At 38.7% G+C, this 12,281-nt stretch overlaps 1 protein-coding gene across 1 annotated transcript in view; it reads left to right on the top strand.

Annotated features, from left to right (window-relative positions):
• PLXND1 (plexin D1) overlaps positions 1–12,281 on the top strand; it is a 208,835-nt gene that overhangs the window by 171,044 nt on the left and 25,510 nt on the right. Inside the window, exons 27-28 of the mRNA XM_060239643.1 lie at positions 9,251–9,407; positions 11,404–11,507. Of these exons, the coding sequence (XP_060095626.1) occupies positions 9,251–9,407; positions 11,404–11,507 (261 nt within the window). The remainder of the gene's footprint in view (positions 1–9,250; positions 9,408–11,403; positions 11,508–12,281) is intronic.

The following is a 12,281-nucleotide window of genomic DNA, read 5'->3' as shown; positions in this document are numbered from 1 at the left end:
TCAGATATAACATTTCTCCAGCTCTGTTACCTGACGTTCTTTTAAGTAGAGATGGTAGGGATTGAACCTGAGACTTTATGCAGGCCAAGCTTGAAGTCTACTACTGAGCTATGTCTCTTCCCTATAGTGTGGAGAACTCTTCATTTCTCCTGCCAAAGCTTGGGAATTCTTGAACAAAGAAATGATGGTAGTTACCTGTAGCGATAGGCATGAACCAGGAAAATGCGGTTTGGTTCATGGCATGCCCAGTTCATGAACTACAAACTGTCATAAACTTTTAGGGGCCAAACAAACCGGTTCAGTTTGTGATGTGATAGAAAGGCCCTTCAGTAATCTAGAGATACCAAACTCACAGGGGATCTTCAACTGATTCTCCTCTACCTGCCCCTCCAAGTGTGGTGAGGATTGGATTTACGGGGTCTGAATTACAGTCCCTCAAAGAAGGTGCCCCATCCCCTGGTGTTTCAGCAAAAAAACAGGAAAAAAGACAAGGGCAATAGAAGCCCAGCAGAAGAGAATCACTGTTATAAAAACTGAAGGTGGGGGGCATTTTTGTAAGCCCAGCAGATCCAGTGCCGCTGTGGCAGTGCAAACCCAACAGGTCTCAGGTCAAACCATAAGAACATAAGAGAAGCCATGTTGGATCAGGCCAATGGCCCATCCAGTCCAACACTCTGTGTCACACAGTGGCCAACAATTATATATACACACACACATATATATACACACTGTGGCTAATAGCCACTGATGGACCTCTGCTCCATATTTTTATCTAACCCCCTCTTGAAGCTGTCTATGCTTGCAGCCGCCACCACCTCCTGTGGCAGTGAATTCCACATGTTAATCACCCTTTGGGTGAAGAAGTACTTCCTTTTTTCCGTTTTAACCCAACTGCTCAGCAATTTCATCGAATGCCCACGAGTTCTTGTATTGTGAGAAAGGGAGAAAAGTACTTCAAGCCATCAGTCCCCTTCAGAGGCTGTCATTCTAGTTCCAGAACACTTCTGCTACTCCCAGGAGCCATCAGTCCCCTTGGGGGACTTTCATTCTACTCCCAGAACACTTCTGTTACAACCTGCTGGTCGTCAATCCACTCTGGGGGCTTTCATTCCAGCTCAATAACACTTCTGCTCCTCCCAGGGGTTTTAATTCCAGTCTGGGGGCTGTCATTCAAGCCTCAAAACTTTTCTCCTAGTCCCAGGGGCCATCATTCCAGTCTGGGGGCTGTCATTCTAACTCCAGAACACTTCTGCTACTCCCAAGGGCCATCATTTCCATATGGGGTCTGTTAATACAATCCCAGAACACTTTCTCCACTCCCAAGGGCAGTAATTCCAATCTCACAACAGTTTATCTGGGCCCAGAGACATTAAGTGAAAATCGACTTTTTAATTGCAAGTATTTTGTCCTGTAATGTATGTCACAGAATCATAGAGTTGGAAGGGACCTCCAGAGTCATCTAGTCCAACCCCCTGCACAATGCAGGAAATTCACAAATACCTCCCCCCACACCCCCAGTGACCCCTGCTTCATGCCCAGAAGATGACAAAAAAAAACCTTCCAGGATCCCTGGCCAAACTGTTGCCTGACCACAAAGTAGTGATCAGCATTTCCCTGGGTGTATAAGAAAGGGCCACAAGAACTAAGCACTGATGCAACCCTTCCTGCTCTCCCTCTCATGATCTGTTTAAGTTCACAGAATCAGCACTGCTGTCAGACAGCCATCAGGCTTCAGTTTGAAAACCTCCAAAGAAGGAGAGCCCACCACCTCCCGAGGAAGCCTATTCAACTGAGGAACTGCTCTGTCAGGAAGTTCTTTCTAATATTCAGCTGAAAACTTTTTTTTGTAGACCAAATTTTATTATTTTTGCAATATATTGAAAAATATACTTCAATCAAAACCCAAATATAATCAGCCAATACATTACAAATTTTCCTCCCCCTCCCAACCTCTAATTTATGACCTCCGCCAGTAGTCAAAATATAGAAAAAACATTCTAAAGGTAAAATTCACAGTTATAGAATCTTCACTAGAAGTTACCATTATCTTAACTCAAAGATGATTATTATGCTTTATCCTCAGCTTAATTCTTATTCATCTAATTTACATATTAAATCAAATAACAATAATCACACTTCTTCTTTTCTCTTTAAAAGTTCAATTATTGTTGTCAAAAACCACTAAATATCTCTTCACTTTCCATTGTAACTCCACATAGTTTTGAAACTTTTCCCAGTCTTCTTTGAATTTCTCCAAATTACAGTCTTTTAAGATTCTAGTAAGTTTGTCCATTTCACTCCAGTTTAATACTTTTAAGACCCAGTCCCATTTTTCTGGTATTTTGTCTTGCTTCCACATTTGCACATACAATGTCCTCGCAGCTGAAAGCAAGTACCACAACAATGTCCTGTCTCGCTTCGGACAGCTTTCCATTTGTAATCCCACGAGAAAGACATTCGGTGCTCTCTTAATATTATATCCCAAGATTTTCGAAATCTCTTGTTGAATCATAAGCCAAAATTGTTTCGCCTTTTCGCAAGTCCACCACATATGGTAGAAAGAACCTTCATGTTTTTTACATTTCCAACACCTATCTGAAGCTTGATTGTTCATTTTTGCTAGTTTTTTAGGTGTCATATACCACTTATACAGCATTTTAAAACAGTTCTCTTTTATATTATAACACGTCGATATTTTCATAGAGTTCTTCCATAGGTGTTCCCACGCCTCCATTTGTATTTCCTTGTTAAAGTTTATTGCCCATTTAATTATTTGAGATTTCACCTCCTCCTCTTCCGTAGACCATTTCAGTAACAGCTTATAAGTCCTTGAAATCTGTTTTTCATTTTCACCCAACAGCATTTTTTCTATTTATGTTTGTTCATGTCTTATACCTGTATTCCTGATATCATTCTCTACCAAGCTTTTAATTTGTTGCAATTGAAACCAGTTAAACTTATCCTGCAACTCTTCGACCGATTTCAATTCTACTTTGCCTCCCTGAATCTTTAGCAGTTGTTTATATGATATTCATTTTTCTTCCTGTGGACTTATAGACAACTTTATAACTTCTGTTGGCACAATCCAAAGTGGTTTTCTCTCATCACCATATTTACTGTATTTTTTCCAAGTATTCAACAAGTTCCTCCTTATATAATAGTGTGAGAAAAGTCCATCCATCTTCTCCTTCCCATAATACATGTATGTATGCCAACCAAAAATATTTCTATGGCCTTCTAATGCCAATAATTTTCTGTTAAGCAAAGTTATCCGGTCCTTAATCCATACCAAACAACCTGCATCATGGTATAACCTTAAATCAGGTAATTGGAAGCCACCTCTCTCTTTCGCATCCGTCAGAATTTTCATTTTATGCCCGCCCATACAAATTCTGAAATCTTTCTTTGCCACAGATTAAATTGTTTCTTATCTTTCACTATTGGAATAGTTTGAAAGAAAAACATAATTCTTGGTAGAACATTCATTTTAATTGCAGATATCCTCCCCAGCATGGGTAAATTCAATTTATTCTACTTTAACATATCCTCTTCAATTTTATGCCAATTTTATTCTTGTATAAATCAATGTTTCTCATCGTAATCTCCACACCAAAATATTTTACTTTTAAGGTAACTTCACATCCAGTAGCATTTTGTAGCTCTTTCTGTTTGCTTAGTGACAGATTCTTACTATGGATTTTCGATTTTTCTTTGTTGATATAAAAACCCGCCAGTTCTTCATACTCTTTGATTTTCTTTAACAACAAAGGCGTCACTTGTAATGGATTTTCATTAATAAACATCACATCATCTGCAAAGGCTCTGTATTTAAAGGAAAAACCTTTCAACTTCAGTCCCTCTATTTCTTTATCCTCTTCAATTTGAGTCAACAAGACCTCTAGGGTCATTATAAATAGCAACGGAGATAGAGGGCAACCTTGTCTTGTGCCTTTGCTAATTATCATTTGTTCTTTTAAATCAGCATTCACACAAAGTTTAGCTTGTTGTTCTGTATATATTGCCTTAATCATCCTTATAAAATCATCTCCTAGTTTCATTTTTTCCATCACTGCAAACATAAAGTCCCAGTTGAGATTATCAAAAGCTTTTTCTGCATCAGCAAACAATAAAGCTACCTCTTTTTCTGAATGCTTTTCATAGTATTCTACAATGTCTATTACTGTTCTGATATTGTCTCTTATTTGCCTTCTGGGGAGAAAACCTGCTTGTTCCTCTTGAATAGAAATGTTCAAATGCTGTTTGAGTCGTTCCGCTAGAATTCTAGCAAAAATTTTATAGTCATTATTCAGTAATGAAATTGGTCTATAATTTTTGACATTTGTAACATCTCTTTCTTCTTTCAGTATCAATGAAATAACTGCTTCTTTCCATGTATTTGGCACCTTCCCATCTTGTCTAATACTGTTCATCAATTTTTGAAGTTTAGGTACTAATACTTCTGCCAGAACTTTATAAAATTTTGCTGAAAAGCCGTCAGAACCCAGAGCTTTTCCTAATTTCATTGAACAAATTGCTGCTTCTATTTCTACTTTTTCAATTGGTTCATTCAAAGTGTTTTCCATATTTTCTTTTAGGGGTTTCACTTTTATTCTTTGCAGGTAAGCTTCTATTTTCTTTTTATTTACTTGTTGACCTTTAAATAATTTAGCGTAGAATTTATAAAATTCCCTTTTAATTTCAGCTTGATCTACAATTTCTTTACCCTCTGAAAAAATTCTATTTATGAATTTTTTTCTCCCTTTTTTTCTTCAATTGCCAAGCCAAGTATTTCCCCAGCTTATTAGCGCCCTCAAATGATTTCTGCTGTAGCCTTTTTAAATTCCACTCCACCTCTTTATTCAATAAGTGTCTCAATTAGTTCTGCATAATTGTAATCTCCCGCAATATTTTCTTTTTCCTCTGTCTTTTTTTCAGTTCATTTTCTTTTTTTACCTATTTCTGTTTGTAAGTCCATCAATTGTTTTTCTTTAGCTCTTTTATGTTTATTGTTCAATGTAATTAGTATTCCTCTCATAACAGCTTTATACCCATCCCATACGGTCTGAATTTTAACATCCTGATTTTCATTCACTTGGAAAAAAGCTTTAATTTCTTTTTCAAGAGATTTCACTATTTCTACTTTTTGCAATGTCTTCATTTAACCTACATCTTCTCATCTTTTTTCCTTTCTTTCGCTAACCACATTAATGGATTGTGGTCTGCACCTATTTTCGGAAGAATCTCTATTTTGTTAGTGATAAGTCCCAAATCTTTCGTAGACCATACCATATCAATTCTTGAGGAGTTATGCCTTGCTGAAAAAAAAGTATAGTCACGCATATTAGGGTTAAACTTTCTCCATACATCTTCCAGACTTTCTTGCTTTGTTAGTTCAAAAAATGACTTTGGCAGCTTGCCATCTTTATTCTTTTTGTTTCCAGATCTGTCCAAAGAGTTTCTAATAGTTCCATTTAAGTCTCCCTTTAACATTACTTGATCATAGGTCACTTGGTCTAATTGTTGCATAATGTCTTTTTAAAAAGCATCTTTCGCCCCATTAGGGGCATATAGTCCCAATAAAAACGTCTTTTTCTCATTCATAAACACCTCCACTGCAACGTATCTGCCTTCATTGTCTTTAAAAATCAGTTTTGGCTCCAATTCTTTTTTAATATAAAAAACCATTCCCTTTTTTTTCTTTTGCTAATGAAAAAAATTCTTCTCCAAGAGACTTGTTCCATAAAAATTTATAATCCAATTGTTTGATATGTACTACTTGTAGACAAACTATATTACATTTCTGTTTTTTAATCCAATGTTAAGTCACTTTCCTTTTTTGTGGTGAATTAAGTCCATTTACATTCCAAGAAATTAATTTGTAATCCATAATAGTTCTTAAAGTATTCTGTATCCCCAAATACTTTATTGTCCGACAAAAAATTTCTCCATGCCTTGAGTATCTACTATTATCATTCTCAGTCTTTTATACTCAAAGCTAAGACCTTCAGGTAAAATCCATCTGTATCTTATTCCCTTTTCTCTTAACTTGTCTGTCAATTTCTTGAATTGTCTTCTGTCACTAATAACTTTCCTCGGCAGCTCCTTCATTATCCATACTCTGCTTTCCTCCACAACCATTGGGCTTTCAAATTGTTGACTTAAGATCCTTCCCACCATGTCTCTTGTAGTAAATTTTACTACCACATCCCTTGGTAGCTTTCGCTTTCTAGCAAATTCTGAGTTGACCCTGTATACATAATCACACAAATGTACCATCACCTCAGGGTCATCTCCCAAAAATTCAGCCATATTTGTAGCAATGTACTTCTTTAGTTCTTCTTGGTCTTTTTCAGGCACTCCCCTTAGACAAATCATATTCTCCATTAACTTACAGTCTTATAGTATTGCTTTGTCCTGCATCTTCTTAATAGTAGCATCTTGATCCTTAATTTTAACTTCTATCTCCTCTGTCTTTTTAGCTGTTGCTTGAGACTCTTTTCTGAGATCATCAATCTCTTTTTTAATCTCTTTCTTGACTTCCTCAGCACTGGAGTTTATTTCTTTAGTTAGCTTCTTCTCACTTCCTGTTATTAAATCCTTCATTATCTTCACCAATCTTGCCTCCATAGCATCCAGTTGTTCTTGAACTTGTTTAGTCATTTTTCCTTCTCCCAGCGAGGCTGCTCTTAGACGTGTAACCCTTAGTCCCAGCTTCTGATCAAACATCACTGTCCTCCCATTGCATAAAATGTGTTCCTAAGATAACCTCACCAAACCACAATCTGATAGTTGCATTCAATAGATTAGAGCATGCCCTTTCCAGCAAGCCCAAAATTGCCGTCCTCTGAGCTTCCTAGCTCCAGATATTAATTTTTAAATTTCCAATGTTTCTCTATGGTTTCTGGCTCTTGAGAAGACCCGGATGCTTGAAGATTCCTCTTCTTTCAACACTTACTTCCTGACTCTCTGGCTGTGAAGTCTCATTCTCAATGGTTGTAGATCCCACAATAGTTGAAAAGACGTCACTTCCTGTTTCGTATCAAGAGTCTGCAGCTTTGTTATGGCTGGGGTTTTTTTTCAAAGCCACAAGAATTTTAAACAGCAACTATTTTTCTGCACTTTTCTGCTTACTCTTAACTCAAAAAATTCCACTTTCACCTTCTTCCACTTCTCCTTGATTTTATGCTCTTGCAAATAGTTCTAGATCTTAAATCTTTTCTTTTAACAGTCTTATTTTAGTTCCGGAGTGATAGATAAGAATCTTTTACCTTAACGAAGTCTATTCTTGTTTAAACCACCCATTTTGCCTTCAGAATTTATTACAGTCCATAGAAAGCTGGAATCTTAATGAGTTTATGTCAATTTAATGACTCCGGAGATTCTTTGTAGACGATGGAATGCAATTCATCATCAGGGATTCTTCAGAGCCGAAAAAGACACTCCTCCTGGGATCTCTCGTCAGCCAAAGTAAGTCCCCCTCAAAATTATCAAGCATGTCTTTGACAGATTCCTTTACTAGAAAATGTAGGCAGCAGGCGTTAGATTGCCTTTTATGCCCAAAACAAAGATTCTGGTCTGCTCCTCCTGAGAGAAACAGGTCAGCTCACCATGTTCCAACCCCGGAAGCCCCCCAGCTGAAAACTCTTTTGATTTAATTTCAACCCAATGGTTGTGGTCCAACCTTCTGGGACAATAGAAAACAATTCCACACCATCTTCTTTATATGCTTGAAGATGGTGATCATATCATGTCTCAGTCATCTCTTCTCCAGGATACATATCCAGCTTCTACAGCCTTTCCTCATAGGACTTGATCTCCAGACCCCTCACCATCTTTATTGCCCTCCTCTGAACACATTCCAGCTTGTTTATATTCTTCTTAAATTGTGGTGCCCAAAATGGAATACAATACTCTAGGTGAGGTCTAACCAGAGCAGAGTAAAGCAATACCATCACTTGGTGTGATCTGGACACTATACTTCTGTTGATACAGCACAAAATTGCATTGTCCTTTTTAGCTACTACATCACACTGCTGACTCATGTTCAGTTTTGACCTGCTAAGACCCCTAGATCCTTTTCACACATACTACCGCTGAGACAGGTCTCCCCATCCTATAATTATGCATTTAACTTTTTCCTACTTAAATACAGAATTTTGCATTACTCCCTCTTAACATTCATTTTATTTGTTTTAACCCAGTTTTTCAGCCTGTCAAGATCATCCTGTATCCTGACTCCATCATTCTACTGTGTTTGCTATTTCAGTGGAGCCCATGCAAATAAATTGGCTTTCCCAGCTCCCATTATTTCGAATCGGTCTTCAAACCTCTCCCATTGTTTTCAATGGGCAATCCTTTCATTCCTTTTACTACATCCCCCAGGAGAACCAGTGTAATGTACTATTGCCCACCAGAACCCAGTGCCACTGTGGCAGTGCTAGCTCAACAGGACTGTGAAGCACAGAATCACACTCCAACTGGGGTGGGGGCGAGGTTTGCAAGCTCAGCAGAACCCATTGCAATACAAGCAAAATGAGGACTAATGTCAAACCAGAGAATCCTTGCAGTTACAATGTGCAGAATGCCCAGCAGAACCAGTGCTATTGGTGTTGCAAGTTTAAAAGGACCGCTTTCAAAACAGAGTCACAGCAAATCACAATGAAGGGAAGGATTTTGCAAGCTCTGTTCAAGAAAATGGGAAGGGAATGCTGAACAGTGCAAGGGGCGCTTTTGAAACTGAGATGACTAGTTTGAAACTGACTAGAGTGTTTCCAAGGGTGGAGTATTCTACCCTCCCATTCAAATTTTGGTAAACATTTTGATTGAGGGAAACAGTGTGACTGAAAATGTATCTATTCACGAACTGCCACAAACCTCCATGAACAGCTGGAAAGTTCATGCCAGTTGATCTGCCACAAACTTTGTTTTGTGAACCACAAACTGGCCAAAGTTTGTCACTAACTTTAGTTCATGAGCTGGTTCATGCCCATCCCTAGTTACCTTTCCTGCTTCTTGCTTGCGATAGTAAAATATCCCTGTGTTAAAGTTCATACAAAGAACAATGCAGAGAAAGCATCCTTGTGGTCTATTTGCTCTGTGAATACAGAAGACTATTTCAGTCTGTAGGGCTGTAAACTCAGTTTTCACCAATTTCAGTCTCCCCCCCCCTTATATAATGTATAGCATGAGTTCATGGTTCACAACTTTTTCCCCAGCAAATCACACCCTAAACCGCCATTTTTCTCCCCAGAATCTCAATGTGTCTTTCCAAGGCTGTGGGATGGACTCCCTGAGTGTTCGGGTCATGGATACAGACACTCTCAGCCAAGTTAAAGAGAAGATACTGGAAGCCTTTTGCAAGAATATTCCATATTCCCAGTGGCCAAGGGTAGAAGATGTTGATCTTGGTAATATATATATATATATACATATCTTTTTTTTTCAGACTGTGAATGATGTTCACAATACACAGGGTTCATCTTCAGATATGAACCACTTGCACTATATTTTGTGATTTTCTGCCACTTTAGGATTAAGCAGTGCGTGTGTGTTTAGAATTATAAACTGGAGCTAAAACCAAGGACTCTCAAGTCTAGCGTATGTTCATATGGTACCTACTATATTCTACACTCAGGGATGAGAAATTACACCAGGTTGGGGATGGAATGAACGATTTAATGGAACCTGCACTAGCAACTAATAGTGTAATCCTAAAGTCCTAAAATCCTAAAGTTTTAGCCATGCTAGCCCTATCTTGTCAGATCTCAGAAGCTAAGTAGGACCAGCCCTGGTTAGGATTTGGATGGAAGACCTATAATGTCTGCTCAATAATGCCTCCAAGTCAAATCCAAAATCTGTTTATTGAAGTTTCAACCAAATAGCAGTTAAAACACATTATTACAGATACATTCACTGCCACTTCCTACATCCAACTTATATACACCTCTTCCCATAGCAGCAGTTCTCTTAAAGGAACAGACACACACCTACACCACAAGACCACCAACAAGGAATACCAGGGTTGCTACTAGAACCAGGTGGTGGCAAACCACCTCTGAATGTCTCTTGCTTTGAAAACTCAACAGGGTTGCAATAAATTGACTAAGACTTGATGACAAAAACCTCCTCTGTTTAGGGTTGCACTGTGAGTAGCCCATTGACTCTTCATATCTCTATTACTGATAAATGCTCTAGATACGCACTAAGCATCCTATCATGTGTTACTATACTACATTTGTTTCATGATAAGAGGTGCTGCTTAGTCTACATGCATTCTGCAGAAAGGCAACTGGGGATAAATGTGGAAGTTGTTAGTAACTACTCCCAGACCTAGGAAGATGGCTTTTGACAGTGGGAAAGGGCAAGTCTGTCCTCTCTGACAGAGGGTAGGACAAATGAGGTGAAGTTTGTGGAGCTCCCAAAAACCTGCCATAAAGTCTGAGGGTATTTGAATTACTATAGGCAGAGGATGCATCAGCTGAAAGACTCACCAGCACTGATCAGTAGTGCAGCTAAGGTAAAGGGTTAGTACATAATTGAGAATTAGGTCTTCTGAGCTGCTTCTTACGTGACACACTATAATAGTTCCAGGAATAATCTTTATTATAAAAGGTACTAGCTTGTGAGCAGCAAGCAAGATGAGGTTTTAATTAACACTTTTTAGTATTGTTTACAGTATCTTCTTTAAGCTGTGATCCAGGGCATAGGGTTCGAACCTGTGATCTGTCAGCAAAAAACACTGATGGTTACAAATCTTTCCCATGTTCCCCTAACCCAGCAGTCCTTTCTAACCCAAGAAAGTTTATTTCTGGAGCTGTGAGATTCACATGGATTAATACCCCTGTGGGTTGGGAGGCTGCAGTGGGAAGAGAGATGAAATTACCCATCCTACCTTTTCAGTCAGTGCAAATCCACTAATGAAACAGGACAAAGTGAGATATATCTCTTCCTCCCTGGTGCAGCCTCCTGACCCACTGTGGGGTCCGATCGATATACTGGAAATCATTTGAGTTAAATAAACATGTTCAGAATGATATGTTAGTTTACATTTTTTATTTAAAAAAAATCAGACACTTGGAGATAAGATGTTTTTTATTTAGTTACCAGACTGCCTTCATTTACATGCAGTAAAAATATGTGTGCAATGCTTGAATTGGTATAGGACCTGCATCATGAAAGGTGTGTAAATCAGAATACAGTGCAGAACTATCTTTTTTTTTTACCCTCCTTGGGTTGACTTTGGAAGATTTCCCACCATGACTAATTGTGAGTGCATTTGGTCCTTAGAGGAGCAGAGCTTGGCACTGAGACACCTGTGTCCCTTGTCAAAGCTGGCATTAGAATACTTGCCAGCACAAGCAGTGTTTAGGTGGGGTTTCCATTTATTGCATTTTCTGTATTTAGAATGGTTTGCCACAAGCACTGACAGCTACATCCTTCGGGACCTCGATGACACATCAGTGATGGAGGATGGCAGGAAGAAACTGAACACGCTAGCACATTATAAGGTAAAAAAGAGTGAATGCTCCAAGAAATTCCCTTCCTTTGGGCCTGCTTTTCCTTAGGGACCCTCTAGGATTCGCTTTCCAAGCAAGATTAGCAGACGCAAGCAGGGAGGCTGCCATATCTCCATGAGAGCTTCCGGGGAACAGACATCTGCCCTGGCGAGAAACTCATTAATATTGCAACACATCGAGACTAATTAAACGCTCTTCATGCAAAACAAGTTATTGCTGGGAGGGAAAGCTTCATATTCCCAGTGGCTGCCATCCATCCTAATTAAAATCAGACCATTCCTCCTTCTAACTAGTAGCAGTGACAGAGTTCCCATTGGTCAGTTATGGCCTGCAAATGGCCCATTTTCTTTTGTTTTCTTTGAAGAAATAATTTTCTTTGAACTAAGACTTGAGAAATTTAAGCTTGTGTTTCAAGTAACTTCATGCACATATTGTAATTTCATGCAAATAGGCATGTCACAGGCCACTAAGTGCTGCTGGATCATGGGGAAGCAAATTCATGCAAACAGCATACCATGCTGAACTGGGCCACATTGTTTCATTTAAAACAGTGAAACGACAGGTGGCTGCATCTGCCTTGCCATGTGATTGTTCCACAGTAGTGCTTTGGAATGACTCTTTGGGAGGGATACACTTGCAGAATGTGACAATGAAAAATTCACGTAGGTGTTGCGGGAAGTCTCTGAAAACAGAATATTCAGTTTCTGTCATCTCCTGTATGAAAAACATTCATGAAAAATCCATGTAGATTTATCATTCTGATGT

This window comes from Heteronotia binoei, chromosome 5 (genome assembly GCF_032191835.1).
Source record: "Heteronotia binoei isolate CCM8104 ecotype False Entrance Well chromosome 5, APGP_CSIRO_Hbin_v1, whole genome shotgun sequence".
Lineage (NCBI taxonomy): Eukaryota > Metazoa > Chordata > Lepidosauria > Squamata > Gekkonidae > Heteronotia > Heteronotia binoei.
Note: the sequence above shows the minus strand (reverse complement) of the source record. Positions and strands in the feature narration are given on the sequence as shown.